Genomic DNA, 17,440 nt, shown 5'->3' on the forward strand with positions numbered 1-17,440 from the left:
AGAGAGTGGGTTACTTTTCAGAGAGTTGGTATGGGCTGGCTGCGCCAAAGGGCCTGTTTCTACACTGTAGGGAATCTAACCCAGTTCTTTGAAAGTTGCATCAGTTGTAGACATGGTGGTTAAGAAGTCCTTTAACACCATTGCCTTCACTGTTCACATCGTTGAGTATAGGAGTTTGGACATCCTGTTGAGGCTGTACAGGATGTTGTGGTGAGGACACTTTCTGGGTACTGAGTACGGTTCTGGTGGCCCTGTAATAGGAAGAATTCTATTAAGAGGGTTCGGTAAAGATTTACCAGGACGTTGCCAGGACTGGAGGGTTTGAGTTATAAGGAGAGCCTGGGACTTTTTTCACAGGAGGATGAGGGGTGACCTCATTGGGACTTATAAAATCACGAGGAGTGGAGGTAAGGTGAATAGCAAAGGGGGAGCTCGAAACTAGGGGCATTTGTTTTAAGGTGAGAGGAAAGAGATTTAAAAAGAACCTGAGGGGCAATGTTTTGACAGAGGGTGGTTTGTGTGTGGAATGAACCTGCTGAGGAAGTGGTAGATGCAGGGACAGTTGCAGTGTTTAAATTATGTTTGGATGGGTACATGAATAGAAAGGTTTAAGAGGGATATGGGCCAAATGCAGGCAAGTGGCATTAGTTTAGTTTGAGAATCTGGGTCGGTCTAGATTAGTTGGACCAAAGGGGGTTGACAGGATAGATGCAGATCAGATGCTCCATTGGTGGGATTCTGACTCCTCCACCCCCACAATGTGCAAGCAGGCCATTCAGCCCATCTATTCCACAATGGCCCTCCAAAGAGCATCCCACCCATACCCACCCCTTTACTCCTTATTTCCCATTGCCAATCCACCCTAACCTGCACATCCCTGGTCACTATGGGTAATACAGTACAGCCAATCCACCCTAACCTACACCCTTATCTATAAATTAGCTTCTCCAGAATGTAATTTAAATGCAGAGCTTTTCTAAGAAAAATATCAGTCTGACTCAACATTGGGACACAGAGTCTCTTAAAGGGATATTTCTGCTTATAAATAGGGCAACGTCTCTTCGAAATATAGATTCATTTAGATATGACTGCGTCACTTTACATATTAAGATAATCCTTTGAATGCCCGCATCCGTTTGAAATATAACCTTGTCCGTTTAATTCTCTTTATTTGCAGAAATAGCCCGTTAAAATATCCATGCCCTTTAAAATGCAGATTTCCCCCTTTAGATATGACAAGGTATCGTTATATGTCAGAATATCTGTTTAAATTGAGCCGTGAGCTTTCCCAATGTAGACAGGGCTCCTGGAAACGTGGCAGTGTCCCCCCTGCAGCTGCAGAGCGAGACAGGAGAGTTTGTTTTTGTGAATGAGCAGTTGTAGCGCGAGGTGGCTGTTGCATGGTGACGGTGAGGCTCCCCCGGCCCCGCCCATCCCCCCGTGCAGACGTCACGCGGGGGCGAAGGCGGTTGGGAGGAGAAGTCGCTCGAGCGGGGAAGCGGCGGGAGGGCGGCCGTTAGGAAAATGGCGCCGTGCGGCCCGGGGCAGACACCCGTCACTGGGCACCGCCGCCTTCCTGGCGCAGCTGCTGTGTCACGCCCACACCGGCCGGCTGTACAGCAGCCAGGAGCCGGTGAGCATTCTGGAGGCGGATGGGGTTAAGGGCCTGCTTGGGAACTCGTCGGCCGCCTGGGTGGTGGAGTTCTACTGGTCGTGGGGCGGCCCCTGTGTCAACTATGGGGCCACCTGGAAGGTACTGGGCCCGGGAGGTGAAAGGTGAGGCAGGTTGGGGGGGGACGGAGGGGAAGGAATGTGGGGCCTGTCCTGTCATAGTGACATTTTACACTCACTTTCCATCTGCTTTTACTGGCGCTTGTGCTTTTTACCTTCACTGTTTTTTAATCCTTTTTCCCCTTAATGTTACTTGTGCAATTGCTTACGCTGTGTGTAAGGAGATTATGCACCAGCATGTATATGTTCCTCAGATATTGAAAGGGCATGACCTATTTTGAGTGGTTAGTAAAGCATGTGGTATACTAAGCCCTGTTAACATGGGTCTAGTTTGTTATTTGTCAAAGTATACTCTATTATTTAGAGTCAGAGATGTACAGCACTGAAACAGGCCCTTTGATCCTATCCATTCATGCTGTCCAGATATCCTAAATTAATCTAGTCCTAATTGCCAGCTCTTGAATCATATTCCTCTAAACCCTTATGATTCATATACCCATCCAGATGCCTTTTAAATGCTGTAATTGTACCAGACTCCATCACTTTCTCTGGCAGATCATTCCATACATGCTCCACCCCATGCTCTGCATGGAAAAGTTGCCCCTTAAGTACCTCTTATATCTTTCCACTCTCACCCTAAACCTATGCTGTTCTGAGCTTCACCCCAGCACTGGGGAAAAGACATAACAATGTTGAAACAGACAAATGCAAAAGCAATAAAATGTCAAGCTCTATGGCATTCTCTGATTGGCATTTAGACACTTAAAAGCAGTCAATAACACCAGCATGGCTACAGAGCAATTGTGTATGCTCCTCTGTGTCAACAAGAAGGGTGTGCATGTTTGCTGGTGTCACCAAAATATGGCACACGTTCCTTGTTGGCAGAAAAGGGGTGAGACCTACTTTTGATGGACCAATAAAGAGGACTGGAGGACCTGCCAGTCAGAGCTTCCTTATTGTCTGAATGCGGAAAGTGGGCCATGAGCTTCTGAAGTCTATCTCTCTATCAAGATTGAGCTTCTCCTCCTTCCTCTGTCCAACATCCGAGAGTATGGCACTCTTTCCTCACCCCTTTTCCATTTATGTTTCATTCTGGGGTCCAATTGACTTGGAGCAACTGAAAGGAAAAAGATTGAATCCAGGAAGGGTCAGGCACGGGGAAAAGTTGGTCCAGGTCTGTGTCTCAATTGGCAAAATAGACAGGCAGGAGGCTGGAAAAACGCAGCAACCCGGCAGCATCAGGGGGTGGAGAAGTTGGTGTTTTGGGTGTAACCCTTCTTCAGGACTGTGCGTGGGTATGGGCGGGGAGGCTGCAGAACAAGGGTATGTCAGGGGCAGAGTGCTGAAGTGGGGCTAGATGGAGACAGGTGGAGGGTATGGCCTGGTTGGTCATTGGGAGGAAGGAATCTGGTTGGTGGTAGGGAGGTTATTTGAATTTGGAGAACTCTACGTTGAGTCCTCTGGGCTGTTCGGCTGCTTGGGCGGAAGATGAGATGTTTCTCCAATTTGCGGTTTGGTTCATTATGGCAATTGAGGACACCTAAGGATGGTCATGTCAGAAAGGGAGTGGGAAGAGGAATTAAAATGTGTGGTGACTGGGATGTCTGGTCAGGCTCTGCTGACCGGCTGCGATGCTCAGTGAACTGTTCCCCAGATTTATGCTCTATCTCCCCAATGTAGAGAAGACCAGTGACAAACACATGGCAAATACAGTACCACAATGTGAAGTTATGGCTTTTGCTGTGAAAAAAAGTAGAAAGGAGGTGTATTGTTTAAATGGTGATATATTGGGATGTGGAAAAAGTGAGGACTGGACATCAGAATCAAAACGTGTGGTGCTGGAAAAGCACAGCAGGTCAAACAGCATCCGAGGAGCAGGAGAGTCAACATTTCTGGCATGGGCCCTTCTTCAGGAATAGTGTGTGGATGTACAAAGGGACCTCAGCTTCCTTCTACACCAGTCACTGCCAGTTGTCAGACAGGTGCAGCTAGCAATCAGCAAGGCAAGTGGTATATTAACAAGAGGAATTGACGTCTGAAGTGCAGATGTCTTCCTGCAGTTGAATATATTCTGCAGTTGTCATTGAATATATTCAAGGCTGAGTTCATTGGGTTTTTGACCAACAAAGAAGTAGATGGTTATGGGGGAAAGGCAAGAACATGGTTTTAAGACCAGTATAGAACAGAACAGTTAGTGTCAGACAGCACAGAAACAGACCCTGCAGTCCAACTGGTACAAGTTGACTGTGTTCTCAAACTAAACCAGTCCCACCTGCCTGTGTTTGGCTCATATTCCTCTGAACCTTTCCTATTCATGTACTTATCCAAATGTCTTTTAAATGTTACTGTCCCTGCATCCACCACTTCCTCTAGATATTTATTCCACACGTGAACCACTCTCTGTATAAAAAAAGTAACCTTCAAGTCTTTTTTTAAAAATCGTTCTCCACTCATGATCAAAATTGGCTCCCTAATCTTGAAATCCCCACCCTAGGGGAAAGACACCCGCCGTTCACCTCATCTCTCCCCTCATGATTTTATAAACCTTAGTAAGGTCACCTCTCAACCTCCTATGCTCCAGTGAAAAAGTCCCAAGTTGTCCACCTAGATATCCAGTCATGATCTGTTCAGTGCTGTTCCCAATTCTCTCCTCCTGTGTCCAGGACAGCATCAGACATAGGAGCAGAAATTTGGCCATTCAGCCCACCCGGTCTGCTCATACCATTCAGTCATGACTGATCAATTTCACAACCCTATTCTTGCAGTTTCAGCAAAGTAAAGACGGAGGGAGAGAGTGTGGGCAATGGAGATTTTCAGCTTCTAGGGAATAACAGAGAAAAGAAAGTTTGCTATAAATTAGAACTGATTGGATCGGCTGATGAGCCGAGGAGTAGCAGATGGAGTTTAATTTGGAGAAATCCGAGGTTTGCGTTTTAGTCAAGCAATCCAGGCAGGACTGACACAGTTAAGGGAAGTAGGTAAAAACAATGACTGCAGATGCTGGAAGAGCACAGCAGTTCAGGCAGCATCCGAGGAGCAGTAAAATCGACGTTTTAGGCAAAAGCCCTTTATCAGGAATACAGTTAAGGGATGTGTTGCAGAACCAGAAGACCTTGGAGTGCAGGTTCATAGTTCCTTGAAATTGGAGTCTCGGGTTAACAGAATAGTGAAGGTGGCGTTTGGTATGCTTTCCTTCGTTGGTCAGAACATCGGGTATAGGAGTTGGGATGTCATATTATGACTGTCCGTTGGTTGGGCCACTTCTGGTCTCCTTGGTTTAGGAAAAAGCTTGTGAAATTTTGAAGGGGGTTGGAAAAAATTGACAAAGCTGTTGCCAGAGTTGGAGGGTTTGAACTACAGGGAGAGGCTGAATAGACCAGGGATATTTTCCCTAAAGCATCAGAGGTTGAGGGGTAATCTTATAGGCTTTAATAAGGGGTGTGGATAGGGTGAATATCCAAGGTCTTTTGCCTCGTGTAGGGGAGTCCAGTACTAGAGGGCATATGTTTGTGGTAAGAGGGGAATGATATAAAAGAGACCTGAGGGAAAACTTTATCACAGACAGGGTGGTGCATGTATGGATTGAGCTGCCAGAGGAAGTGGTGGAGGCTGGTACAATTACAACATTTTAAAACGCATCTGAATGGGGATATGAATGAGAAGGATTTAGAGGGGTATGGGCCAAATGATGGCGAATGGGACTTGATTAATTTCTGATATCTGTCCGGTCTGGCCGGGTTGGGCCAAAGGGTATGACTCTAATCTTCTTCGGTGAAAGCAGAGGTGTGGTTGTAAAGAGTGGACTTTCAGAGTAGCTTTTAAGGGTGTTTTTTTCAGGCCCTTCGGCCCAACAAGTCCACACCGACCCGCCAAAGCATAACCCACCCAGAGACCCTTCCGTCCAACTTGTCCATGCTGACCAGGATACCTAAACTAAACTAGTCCCACTTGCATGCGTTTGGCCCATATACCTCAACTTTCTAAGCATGTACCCATCCAAATGTTGTTTAAACATTGTAACTGTACCTGCATCTTCTACCACCTCAGGAGGTCCATTCCAAACACAAACCACCCTCTGTGTCAAAACAGTGTTGTGCGGGTTCAGTTGAATTCGCCAAGCTAAATTACCCATTGCGTCCAGGGGTGTGCAGGTTGGGGGGGACTGACCATGCTAAATTACCCATAGCGCCCAGGGGTGTACAGGTTAGGTGTATCATTCAGGGGTGAATGTAGATCAATAGGGGAATGGGTGTACTCTTCGGAGGGTTTGCATGGACTCGCTAATGGTAGGGCCCTGGGTCCTGATGTAGAACAGAGACATGAGGGGATTTAGGGATATAGTTCTTTCAAAGTTGCATCACTGGTAGACTGGTGGTTTAAGAAGGCTTTTAGCACCATTGCCTTAATTGTTCACACCGTTGAGTATAGGAGTTGGGACATCATGTTGAAGTTGTACAGGGTGTTGGTGAGGCCACTTTCAGAGTACTGATTACACTTCTGGTGGCCCTGTAATAGGAAGATTGCTGACAATGTGGAAGTAGGCCATTCGACCTATCGAGCCCACACTGGCCCTCCGAAGAGCATCCCACCCTCTTACCCTGTATTTCCAGTGGTTATTCCACCCTAACCTGCACATCCCTACGGATTATTGATAATTTAGCATGGTTAATCCCCCTAACCTGTACAAAGTTTAAAAATCACACAACACCAGGTTTGAGTCCAACAGGTTTGTTCAGAAGCAGTAGCTTTCGGAGCGCTGCTCCTTCATCAGGTGGTTGTGGAGAATAAGGCCATGATCACACAATTTATAGCCAAACAAATCCAGTGTCATGGAGATCTGATACATTAAACCATTTAGAGAGAAATCTTTCATATTTTGAAATGGGTTTCTGTTCTTTGGTATGTTAATCCCAGAACCTGTTTTTAAGTAACTTTCTCAAGAATGTAATTTAAATGCAGAGCTTTTCTAACAAAAATGTCAGACTGACTCGACATTGGGACCCAGACAGAATTCACACCTGTTGATGGATAGGCTGAGACTTTTTTCACTGGGGTATTGGAAGTTGAGAGGTGAAGGTGTAGAGTGTGTCCTTAGCAAGTTTGCAGATGACACTCAGATTGGTGGAGTAGCAGATTATAGATTGGAGAGTTGGGAAGAGAAATGGCAGATGGAGTTCAATCCAGACAAATGCGAGTGATGCATTTGTGAAGATGCAATTCAAGAGTGAACTATACTGTAAATGGAAAAGTCCTGGTGAAAATTGATGTACAGAGAGATCAGGGTGTCTATTGTTCTCTGAAGGTGGCATCGCATGTCAGAGTGGTCAAGGTGGCATACAGCATACTTTCCATCATCTGACAGAGTACAAGAGTTGGCAGGTCATGTTAAAGTTATTTAAGATTTTGTTCAGCCGTATTTGGAATACTGCGTACAATTCCGGTCTCCAGATTTCCAGAAGGATGTGAATACTTTGGAGAGGGTGCAGAGGAGGTTCACCAGGATGTTGCCTGATATGGAGAGCGCGTGCTATGAGGAGAGGTTGAGGAGATTAGGATTATTTTCATTGGAAATGAGGTTGAGGGGGATGAATGAGGCCTACAAAACCATGAGAGGTGTAGACAGGGGTGAATAGGAAGAATTTTTTTTCCCAGAGGAGAAGACTTAATTCCTAAGGGTCATGAGTTCAAAGTGAGAGGGGAAAGGTTTGAGGGCGATATACATGGAAAGTTCTTTATGCAGAGGGTGGTGGGTGCCTCAAATGCATCTCCAGCGGAGGTGGTAGGGGCAGGAATGATAGCGTCATTTAAGATGTATCTATACAGAATGGGCAGGGAGCAAAGGGATACAGATCCTTAGAAAATAGCCGGCAAGTTTAGATGGAGGATCTGGATCAGCATAGCCTTGGAGGGCTGAAGGGCCTGTTCCTGTGCTGTAAGGGTCTTTGTTCTCTTTACAGCGATTTACAAAACCATGAGAGGCATAGATAAGAGAGCAAATTAAGGTGAGAGGAGAAAGATTTTAAAAAGACATGAGCACCTTTTTGTTTAAAGAGAGTGGTTTGCGTGTGGAATGAATGCCCATAGGAAATGGTGGATGCATGTACAGTAACAATGTTTAAAAGGCATTTGGATGAGTACATAAATAGAATAAGTTCTGAGGTATATGGGCCAAACACTGGCAGGTGGGGCTAGTTTAGTTTGTGAATATAGTCAACATGGACTAGTTGGACTGAAGGGTCTGTTTCTGTGCTGTCTGACTCTGTAACGTCTGTACTGGTCTTAAAATTATTTTCTTGCTTTCCCCCATAAACATCCATTTTGTTGTTCAAAAATCAGATGAACTCAGCCTTGAATATATTCAATGACCCCCTAACTGCAGGAAGACATCCCCATTTCTGAACTCAATACCTCTTGCTAATATACCACTTGCCTTGCTGATTGCTTGCTGCATCTGTCTGACAACTGGCAGTGACTGGTGTAGAAGGACGCTGAGGCCCCTTTGTACGTCCATGCATCATTCCTGATGAAGGGGTCGTGCCCAAAACGTCGACTCTCCTGCTTCTCAGATGCTACCTGACCTCCTGTGCTTCTTTAATGCCACACTTTTCGACTCTGATCTTCAGCATCTGCAGTCCATACTTTCTCCACATCCCATTTAAACAATTCACCTCCTTTTGATAGTTTATTTTAACACAACAAAGGCCATAACTTCACATTGTGGTATTGCATTTGCCATTTGTTTGCCAATTGAGACACAGATGTGGACCAACGTTTCCCGACTCTGTCCCCTCCCTGGATTCACATGCTTTCTTTTCAGTTGCTGCAAGTCAACAATTGAAGCCCGAAATGGAAAAACGGGTGAGAAAAGAGAATGCCATACTCACGATGGTGGTTAGAGGAAGGAAGTTGCAGTCTGGGTTGAAGCTCGATCTTCATTCAGAGAGAGAGAGAGAGAGAGAGAGAGAGAGGAGCAGCAGCTTCAAAAACTCATGGTCCACCTTCTGCAGTCTGACAGTAGGGGGGCTTTGATTGGCAGGAGGACCAGTCCCCTTGCAGTCCTCCCTGGCTTCCCATTGGTCCATTTGAAGAAGCTGGAAATGTGTTGCTGGAAAAGCGCAGCAGGTCAGGCAGCATCCAGGGAACAGGAGAATCGACGTTTCGGCCATAAGCCTGCTGCCTGACTTGCTGCGCTTTTCCAGCAACACATTTCCAGCTCTGATCTCCAGCATCTGCAGACCTCACTTTCTCCTCCATTTGAAGAAGGATGAGGAGAAACTCTTCACCCAGAGAGTGGTGGCTGTGTGGAATGTGGAGGCCCAGTCTCTGGATTCATTTAAGAAAGAGTTGGATAGAGCTCTCAAGGATAGTGGAATCAAGGGTTATGGAGATAAGGCAGGAACTGGATACTGATTAAGGATGATCAGCCTTGATCATATTGAATGGTGGTGCACGCTCGAAGGGCAGAATGGCCTACTCCTGCACCTATTGTCTATTGATTCGCGCCGTTTCTGCAGACAGCGAAGAGCATGTGACACCGGTGAACGTGCGCAGTAGGCACTATGGAGATGCTGCTCCTGACGGATATGAAGTGTCCAAATGCCACAATTCACCCCCCCCCCCCCCACCTTTCGCTTGACATAACTGTGAATGCTCCTCACTATTTTTGATGTTCACCTTACCTATACCCCTCATGATTTTATAAATCTCAATGAGGTCACCCCTCAACCTCCTGTGCTCCAGAGTCCCAGCCTCTGCTTATAACTCAAACCCTCCAGTCCTGGCAACATCCTGGTAAATCTTTACTGAACCCCCTCCAATAGAATTCTTCCTGTTATAGGACCACCAGAATCGTTCTCCGTATTCTAAAAGTGGCCTCACCAACATCCTGTACAACCTCAACATGATGTCCCAACTCCTTTACTCAACAGTGTGAACAATTAAGGTAAGTGTGCTGAATGCCTCCTTAACCAACCTCACAACCAATGATGCAACTTTCAATGAACTATGTACCTGAACCAACTCCCACACCATATCTCTCTGTTCTACAATATAACCCATTAACTGTACCAGTCCTGCCCTTCCTTATTTTAGCAAAATGCAACTCCTTGCTTTTATCTACTGTATACCTCTCTTATACACCCGCGCTCTCTCTCAGACACACACACACACACCCCCAGCACACTACCCTCTCACAGGCTTACATTCCATCACACACTCTCTTTACCAAGCATGTGCGCGCGCGCACACACTCTCTCTCATGCAAGCACACATACATATAATGATGGGGTGTATTTGCAGATGTATTCAATGTGCACTTTTTTGTGCAAAAATATGCAGGCAGTCAATCCATGTACTGTTTTATAAATTCCTATTTTGGAAATAGAACCAGTGAGATTTAAGGTTGGGATACTGACAGATTCGAACCTCACACCTTTCACGCATTGTCTGAGCTGAGATGTCACCTGTTTTTAAAAAAAACCTTAAGCCATCTCGAGAATTTGACTTAATAGTCGTTTTGGGATTTACACATTAATGAACTAAAACCTGCAACCTGTTCTAAAAGATGAAAGACTTAACTTAATCTAGGTTTGTTCAATATATCCTCTCAGTTGCATCCTCTCAGTGATCTTTTGCTATAAATTCTGTTGTCTTATGATCCTGCTCCACAGCTACCCAATGAAGGGGCAGCGCTCCGAAAGCTAGTGCTTCCAGGTAAGCCTGTTGGTCTATAACCTGGTGTGTGATTTTTAACTTTGACCAACCTTGTCCAACACCGGCACCTCCACATTGTTTCTAGTGAAGACAGCACACACCTCCCAGTGCTGCCAGTAAACTTTATAATGCTGATGAAACTATGCAGTACCTACACTCCTGAAAAGTTTACAATTTCTAGCGAAACTAGCTACTCATTCACTTCTCAATCTGATACATGATTTTGGAAACTTAGTGCAGGAGGTTTAAAGAAATAAGCAACTTTAAAACAAAAACCTCTTGGAGCTCAAAGCTTTCAATGAGAGTCTGAGGCGAACCGTAAGTTCAGGTAACCTTTATTGTGACCCAACTTTGTTACAGCTTCAGATTCCACCCCCCCCCCAGCAAAATGGCATAGAAAAAGTAGCTGATTTTTTTTTCTTTAAAACAACTCAAGGTCAAAGCGCCGACACTCCAGCCCCCTCCACTCACCACCTGGGAGGCAGTGTAGAGTCAACCACATGCTATGTGTCTGGAGTCACGTGCAGGCCATACCAGGTTAAGGCTGGGACGACTGAATGAATCCTTTCCCACAACAGCAGTTTCCTTCACTAAAAAGGGCATGACTAAATCAGATGGGGGTTTTCTCCCACCACACCACCCCCCGAAAATGGTTTCATCGTTAGATTCGGAACTCCAGATGGCTGACCAAATTCCAATTCCGCCATCTACCATGGTGGGATTCAAACCCGGGAGTCCCTGGAACTGGTTTGATAGTCCAGTTGATTATTGGCACTCTGCCGTCCCTCCTTCAGTCCCCTTGTGATGGCACGTGAACCAGCAGGTGGGAGGGCTGGGTAAAGACTTTCCTGCACTCAGAGCAACTCAAGGGCCTCTCCCCGGTGTGGACCTGCTCGTGGGTCAGGAGGGCAGAAGAACTGCTGAAGATCTCCCCGCACTTGGGGCAGCTGAAGGGCCTATTACCCCCCCCCCCCTCACCGTGTCGATCCGCCTGTGGGTCAGCAGGTGAGATGAATTGCTGAAGCCCTTCTCGCACTTGGGGCAGAATGGCCTCTCCCCAGTGTGACTCCGATGAGTCTCCAGGACAGATGGGGCTCAGAAGCCTTTCCTGCAGTCACTACACTTCCACGGTTTCTCCACGGGGCAGCATTCCTTGGGTTTCTCCATGGCTGAAGCTTCAGTCACATACAAACACATGTAGAGCCCCTCTCCGCCGTGAATTCCTCTTTCCAGGCCGTATCACTGTTTCAGGCTCCACACTCGATGCACTGCAACAGTAAGGTCCCACTGATGCTGAAAATATACTCAAACAGGAGCCAAAAAGCTTTGCTTCTTCTCACAGAATCATAGACTAAAATCCTTGCTGTCCCAGTGGTTTGAGTTGCTCTCAGACATTGATTCAAAGTGAGGACTGCAGACACTGGAGAGTCAGAGTCAAAAAGTGCAGTGCTGGAAATGCACAGCAGGTCAGGCAGCATCTGAGGAGCAGGCGAGTCAATGTTTCGGGCCTCAACATCTCTTGATTTTGAAACTTCTGTCTTCAGATCTTCAAATACTCTGTAAAAAGAGACTATAAAAGTCATCACTGTCCGTCCAGGGTAGAAAAGAAAATGTAAAGTAAAAACATAAAACTTCACCTCCTTCCCAATCTCTATCCTTCTATCCCTCCTCACCCAGGTAATTAAGACACATACCTGAGTTTGCAGAGTCTGCTCCCTCCCTGGATTCACTCTAGTTGCTTCAAGTAAACAGACTTCATCCCACCTTTCCCCTGCTCTCTCCATCCCAGGATGAAGAGTTGCCAAAAGGGAGCGAGCTTCACTCCGACATTGTTGACGTCACAATGGCCCTGTCAATGTCACGGGGCGGACGAGGGGGGAGGAACATGGGCAGGGCTCAGCCAACAGCAGGCACCAGCACTACGCCTGCTCCGGTCGGCTGGCCCGCACTATGCCTGTGCTGCCTTGCACAGTTTGCAATAATCTCTTCCCCTTCAGAGAATCCCCACAGTATGGAAGCAGGCCACTCGGCGCAAAGACTCCACACCGACGCTCTGAACGGTAATCCACCCATGCCCATTCCCCTACACCTATTGCTCTACAATTACCCCGACTAATACACCTAACCTGCACATCCATGGGCACTATGGGTAATTTCGTATGGTCAATCGCCCCTAACCTGGACAAAGTTAAAAATCTCACAACACCAGGTTAAAGTCCAACAGTGTATTTGGAAACAGTAGCATTCAGAGCACTGCCTCTTCATCAGGTGGTTGTGGAGAAGAAGGTCATAAGGCACAGAGTTTATATAAAAACATTACAATGTCCTGCCACTGAAATGACATATTGAACAAATCTGGGATTGTTAAGTCTTTCACTTTTTAGAATGGTTTGCAGCTTTCATTAATATGTAAATCCCAGAACTTCCTGGAAGGGACCTTTGAGAAAGCTTAAGGTTTTCATAACAAAAGGTGACATGTCAGTTCAGACAAAGCATTAAAGGTATAAGGTCAGAGTCTGTCTGTTTCCCAATCTTGAGTCAGACTGGTTCTATTATCAAAGTGGAATTTACAAAATATTATAAGTATTGACTGCCTGCAGATTGTGCATGTTTTTGAGGAAAATAGAATGTATCTGCAAACGTCATGCTGCAAGTACAAATTCACCCCCATGGACTTGTATGTGTACAAGAGTTAGAGAAAAAGTCTATTTCCGTATTGTATATCTCTGTTTGTTTATTTGATAACAGATGCTTTATTTCTGTTGGTGTAAATGTTGGGGTAAATTATAGGTGGGTACTAAGTAGTTAGATGTAAGGATGAGAGAATTCCTCAAGTAGGACACTATACGAATCCTGGGAGACCCCTATTTCTGGTTTACTTCCTAATGAACAAACATTGAGCATGAGCACCTATTTATTTCTAATTTGGTTTCATTTTTCTTCGATTCCCTGCTATAACTACATTCTCTGTCTGATCGGTTGACAGGCTGGGAGATTGTTGGTTGGGTTTTGATTAACTGAATGTTTTATTGTTCTGGAAGATGTAAAAGAGGGGTCAAAGTTTCAGCAGAAATCCAGCAGAGCTGAGAACAGACCGACATGTTATCTGTGGGAACAGGGAGATCAACAGAAGACAGAGAAATCAGGACCTGAAATCCAAGCTGACACCAGACTACCCTGTGATTAGTGCTTTGATTAGCAGTGCCAACCCTTTACCCTTATCGAGTTTCCCATTTGACTATTCCCTTGATATTCAGGATCAAATCCTTGTCATGCTGAAGCCATGTCTCTCTAAGGAGTCTTCGATCATAATTATTCTCTTCAATGTGTGCAGTCAATTCATTCACTTTTGTTACAATGCAGCACATATTCAGATACGCCATTTTTAGTTTCAATTGTTGTCATCTTTGGAATCCAGTTTTGATTGCTTGGACATTTACTCTCCTTGTCCCTTTCTATTGTTCTCTGAGCACTTTCCACGTCATGACATTGCTCACTGGCCTTGATTTGGGTTAGCCATGCTAAATTGCCCATAGTGTCCAGGAATGTGCAGGTCAGGGTGGATAGGCAATGCTGAATTGTCCCATAGTGCCCAGGGATGTGCAGGTTAGGTGCATTAGGCAGGAGTAATTGTGGAGCAATAACTGTAGGGGAATGGGTGTGTTAACCTTCAGGGGGTCAGTGTAGACTTGTTGGGCCGAATGGCCTGCTTCCACACTGTGGGGATTTTCTGAAAGGAAGAGATTTCTGCAAACTGTGCAGAGTGAATCTCCCTCCCTCTGGGAAATTCTTCATCCTGGGTGGGAAGGGAGTGGGGAAGGAAATCTGTTTACTTGTAGCAACCAGAGTGAATCCAGGGAGGGAGCCGACTCCGCAAACTAAGATATGTAAAAACAAGGACTGCAGATGCTGGAAACCAGAGTCTAGATTAGAGTGGTATTGGAAAAGCACAGCAGGTCAGGCAGCATCTGAGGAGCAGGAAAATCAATGTTTCGGGCAAAAGCCCTTCAAGATGTGTGTCTTAATTGCAGGGTGAGGAGGGACAGCAGGCTCGGGTGGGGCTGTTTTCTCTAACGCCAGAGACTGAGGGTGACCTTAGAGATTTTAAATCATGAAAAGAAAGGACCAGGTAAATAGACAAGGTATTTTCCCTGGGATGGGGGAGTCCAGAATTAGAGGGTAATAGGTTTAGGGTGAGAGTGGGGGTGTGGAGATTTGAGACCAAAGGAGTACCTTTTTCATGGAGAGGGTGGTGCGGGGTATGGAATGAGCTGCCAGAGGAAGTGGTGGTAGCTGGTACAATTATAGCATTTAAAAGGCATCTAGATGGGTGTATGAATAGGAAGGGATCAGAGGGGTAGGGGCCAATTGATGGCAAATGGGATGACAGTAATTTCGGATATCTGGATGGAGTTGGGCTGAAGGGTATGTTTCCATGCTGTATGACTTTAATCGTATTTGGTGAAAGCAGAAGTGTGAAGACTGGACCTTCAGAGCAGCTTTCAAAGTGTTTTGCCCTGACTGGGAGTAGAAGAGTTTGACCAAAGTGTCTGTTTCTAGGCTGTACATCTCTGACTCTGGCCTTCCATTAATGTTTGCCACGTCTGTATGTTCAGTTTCTCTCTGGTGTCGGTGTTAATGCCTTGATGTCTCATTTTGGTCCCCCCTACTGGGGGACGTTAACCATTTTGTGTCTGGTTGTTCCTCAAGAAGCTGCACGACAGGTTCACCCTGAATTGACACAGTTTATTTTGCTTCCCAAAATCAGATTTGCTCACTCAGCAGTATCCCAATGTTGTGAAATATATTAACTTTCATGTGGAATTATCCAAAATTCAAAGAGATGTCAGTCTTGACGTTTTTGCTTTTCTGCCCCTGTAAGATCCTGAATCAGCACCTTCAGGAGAATTAGTTAGAGCAGAATGAGAAAAGAGAGGGGGAGAGAGAGTGGGATGGTGCATTCAGTTTTGTGGAATAACGAAAGAAAAGTATGTTCCACACAAAGTAGAAACTTGTTCTGAATTTCTCCCCTGGACTGACAGTGATGACTTTTGTAATCTCTTTTTCCAGAGTAATTGAAAATCTGAAGTCCAAAGTTTCAAAAACCACAGATGAAGGGCTTCCGCCTGAAGCATCGACTCTCCTCTCCTGCTCCTCAGATGCTGTCTGACCTGTATTTTTCCAGCTCTACACTTTTCGACTCTGACTCTCCAACGTCTGCAGTCCTCACTCTCACTGTCACTCGATCCATTGGGACCACAACAATTTTCGACTGTCCTTCTGTGAGAAGGAGCAAAGCTTTTTGGTTCCTGTTTGAGTACGTTTTCAGTATCAGTGGGATTAGATGAGAAACCCTACTGTTGCAGTTCACTGAGTGTGGAGTCTGAAACAGTTATACGGCCTGGAAAGAGGAATTCACTGCAGGGAGGGACTCTACACGTGTTTATTTGTTGCTGAAACCTCGGCCATGGAGAAACCCGAGGAATCCCGCGCCGTGGAGAAACCGTGGAAGTGTGGTGACTGTGGGAAAGGCTTCCGTGCCCCGTCTGATCTGGAGACTCATCGGCGGAGTCACACCGGGGAGAGGCCATTCTCCTGCACTGAGTGTGGGAAGGCCTTCAGCGATTCCTCCACCCTGCTGAGGCACAGGCGGGTCCACACAGGGGAAAGGCCGTTCAGCTGCCCCGAGTGCAGGAAGGCCTTCAGCAATTCCACTGACCTGTTGACCCACCAGCGGGTCCATACGGGGGAGAGGCCATACAGCTGCCCTGAGTGCAAGAAGACCTTCAGCAATTCTTCCACCCTGCTGACTCATCGGCGGGTCCACTCTGGCGAACGGCCCTTCATCTGCCCTGAGTGCGGAAAGGGCTTTACTCAGGCCTCTGCCCTGCTGACCCACCAGCGGCTCCACACAGGGGAGAAACCGTTAACCTGCCCTGAGTGCGGGAAGGCCTTCAGCAATTCCTCCGACAGGCTGAAGCACCAGCGGGTCCACACGGGGGAGAGGCCCTTCAGCTGCCCCGAGTGCAGGAAGGCATTCAGCAATTCCTCCAATCTCCAGACCCACCAGCGGGTCCACACAGGGGAGAGGCCCTTCATCTGCCCCGAGTGTGGGAAGGGCTTTACGCAGGCCTCCAGCCTCCAGATCCACTGGCGGGTCCACGTAGGGGAGAGGCCCTTCAGCTGTCCAGAGTGCGGGAAAGCCTTCAGCCATTCCTCCAACCTGCTGGCCCACCAGCGAGTCCACACTGGGGAGAGGCCGTTCATCTGCTCTCAATGCGGGAAGGGCTTCACTCGCTCCTCCCACCTGCAGAGGCACCAGCGAGTTCATGCCCCAACGCAGGGGGATTGAAGGAGCGAAGGCCCAGTGCCATTATTGACTGGACTATCAACCCAGTTCTGGGGAGACTCTGGTTCGAATCCCACCATGGCAGATGACTGAATTGGGATTCGGGCAGAAATCTGGAGTCAGAATCGAACAATGAAACCATTTTTGGTGTTGGGGTGGGAGAAAACCCTACCTGATTCACTCCTGCCCTTTTGTGGAAAGGAAACTGCCGTTGTGGGAAAGGATTTACTCAGCCATCCCAGCTGTATCCTTTACCTGGTCTGGCCTACACGTGATTCCAGACCCACAACAGTGTGGTTGTCTCTACACTGTGCTCCTCTTCCCTCCCCCACTCCCCACCCTGGCAGTTGAGTGGAAGAAACTTGGAGACAGGGTGTGGATCTAACTTGCTAAGTGAGGTAATACTTCCTATGGATTAAGGATGTACTAAGGATCCAATTAAAAGGGGACAACTCTGTGCTGACCAATAATGAAAAAAGGTTTGGTGGCGGGGGAGGGGGTCGCACTGGTTGTTGGTAAGGGGACTGTGTGTGCTCAACTTTTGGTTGTTTAAAAGATATCAACTATTTTTTTCTATGCCTTTTTCCTTGGTGGGGGAGATCTGAAGCTGTAACAACGTTGGGTCACAATAAAGGTTACCTGAACTTA

At 46.6% G+C, this 17,440-nt stretch overlaps 2 protein-coding genes across 8 annotated transcripts in view; both read left to right on the forward strand.

The window, feature by feature from the left end:
- LOC122543652 (zinc finger protein 665-like) overlaps positions 1-17,440 on the forward strand; it is a 93,488-nt gene extending 76,048 nt beyond the window's left edge. Inside the window, exons 5-6 of the mRNA XM_043682469.1 lie at positions 1,378-1,753; positions 15,836-17,440. Of these exons, the coding sequence (XP_043538404.1) occupies positions 1,378-1,753; positions 15,836-16,795 (1,336 nt within the window). The 3' untranslated portion in view covers positions 16,796-17,440. The remainder of the gene's footprint in view (positions 1-1,377; positions 1,754-15,835) is intronic.
- On the forward strand, positions 1,246-15,882 carry LOC122543549 (sulfhydryl oxidase 1-like). 7 transcript variants are annotated; one of them, XM_043682358.1, is made up of 3 exons: positions 1,249-1,776; positions 9,569-9,673; positions 15,514-15,882. In XM_043682358.1, the coding sequence occupies exons 1-2, from the start codon at positions 1,370-1,372 to the stop codon at positions 9,633-9,635; spliced, it is 474 nt and encodes a 157-aa protein (XP_043538293.1). In that variant the 5' UTR covers positions 1,249-1,369; the 3' UTR covers positions 9,636-9,673; positions 15,514-15,882. The 7 variants fall into 7 exon arrangements, with proteins under 7 accessions (XP_043538296.1, XP_043538290.1, XP_043538292.1 ...); XM_043682361.1 differs by lacking the exon at positions 9,569-9,673 and having other exon boundaries at positions 1,246-1,633; XM_043682355.1 differs by lacking the exons at positions 9,569-9,673; positions 15,514-15,882 and adding an exon at positions 4,497-4,700 and having other exon boundaries at positions 1,247-1,776.

Source organism: Chiloscyllium plagiosum, chromosome 44, assembly GCF_004010195.1.
Source record: "Chiloscyllium plagiosum isolate BGI_BamShark_2017 chromosome 44, ASM401019v2, whole genome shotgun sequence".
Classification (NCBI taxonomy): Eukaryota; Metazoa; Chordata; class Chondrichthyes; order Orectolobiformes; family Hemiscylliidae; genus Chiloscyllium; species Chiloscyllium plagiosum.